The following is a 1,484-nucleotide window of genomic DNA, read 5'->3' as shown; positions in this document are numbered from 1 at the left end:
GGGGATGTCTTCCTCTCCACACCGAAATGCATGGCGTGGCTATGCAGATATGCTGCATAGCCATGCCCATCACTAGGTCGTATTATCGGGGTAGGGGTTATATTTAACAAATGCGTAGAAATTATACATGATACACATGTGCATGTGTATCATGGGCTTATTTTTGTGGTAGGTCTTATTTTGGGGGAAATGTGGTAGTTTTAGAAACTACCATACCTTTGGAGGAAAAATATGGAACAACATGATATAATAACTAATATTTATTAAGTGCTTACATATATATGAGGCATGGTTCTAAATATTTTACACAGATATTATTTTGCCTAATCCTCTAACCACCTCATAAGGTAGGTACTCTTAGCTCCCATTTCATAAATATGGAAAGCAAGCCCCACTGAGGTTGAGTAATTTGTCTAATATTATATAGTCTATGTGTTCTGCTACATGGGTACTGCTGAAAACTTTTAAATCTGGTAGAAGCTATTTCTCAAGTTGAACTAAATGCACATGTGTATCATGTATAATCAGCTAAAGATAAAATGAGCTTATTCCTTGCCAGCCTCAAAAAATTCTAGAAATATGAAAATGAGAAAAAGAACATTTACTGAAAAACGTAATTCTTTTTTATTTTATAAATATAACATTAATCTTTTTCAAAATGGTAAACACTCTTCTCTTTAAAGAAACATTTAATGAATTTCATATAATCTGACTTCATATAATTGAAATTATCTAGCCACTTCCTCTATAATTAAGGGTAACAAAAGCCAAAATTCCTAGAAAACAAATTTAACTTTTATTTTAAAATCATCTAGTGACAGAAGTGCTTTGGTTAATGAAGGATCTTCTACTGAAAGATTAATGAGTAAAGATTACATACCTTGTTTTTAAAATAAACCTCAATTGGCAAAATGAAACCAGCATACCCAGATTCTTCTACTTTGTAAGGTGGATCTTTGCACACTGTAACATTAAAAAAGAAAACAGGTAAGATGAGAATAATACACAAAAGACATTCTTCTTTATTTAAAAAGGAAAAAAAACCCCATTCTGCCAACTAGATCATGCCAATTTTCACAGCCCTTTGATAACCCCCAGATGAGTCAGTCTTTGATCTCTTATTTCTTCTCCAAAATTTATGTACCAATAATTTTTCCTAGGTAAAGCAACCTATAAGTTATTCATTCAAATCTTGATGGAGGATAGCCAAGCATAGTCAATCTTGTTCACTAATGAGTGAACTTCAGTTGTAATCACATGTTCTAAAGCTTTAGGGAAACTGAGGACAGCTCCTTATGACCCTAAGCTCAAAGGAACTGTAAGTTGGCTAACAAAAATACTAAGTCTAGCCTTTGATGTAAGTCACTCCCCACCCAAACTGCTCATGTACCTGAGATTCCTGACTTCTACGTCATTTTCCTTCCTTAGAAAATCCCCAGGCTTGGCGCGTGTGGCTCAAGTGGCTAAGGTGCCAGCCACATACA

General features: G+C 34.5%; 1 protein-coding gene across 1 annotated transcript in view; it reads right to left on the bottom strand.

Annotated features, from left to right (window-relative positions):
- MLLT3 (MLLT3, super elongation complex subunit) overlaps positions 1-1,484 on the bottom strand; it is a 264,740-nt gene that overhangs the window by 107,369 nt on the left and 155,887 nt on the right. The window contains exon 3 of the mRNA XM_012812784.2: positions 881-963. Coding sequence (XP_012668238.1) covers positions 881-963 — 83 coding nt within the window. The remainder of the gene's footprint in view (positions 1-880; positions 964-1,484) is intronic.

Source organism: Otolemur garnettii, unplaced genomic scaffold (genome assembly GCF_000181295.1).
Source record: "Otolemur garnettii isolate 467f Iridium unplaced genomic scaffold, OtoGar3 scaffold00006, whole genome shotgun sequence".
Classification (NCBI taxonomy): domain Eukaryota; kingdom Metazoa; phylum Chordata; class Mammalia; order Primates; family Galagidae; genus Otolemur; species Otolemur garnettii.
Note: the sequence above shows the minus strand (reverse complement) of the source record. Positions and strands in the feature narration are given on the sequence as shown.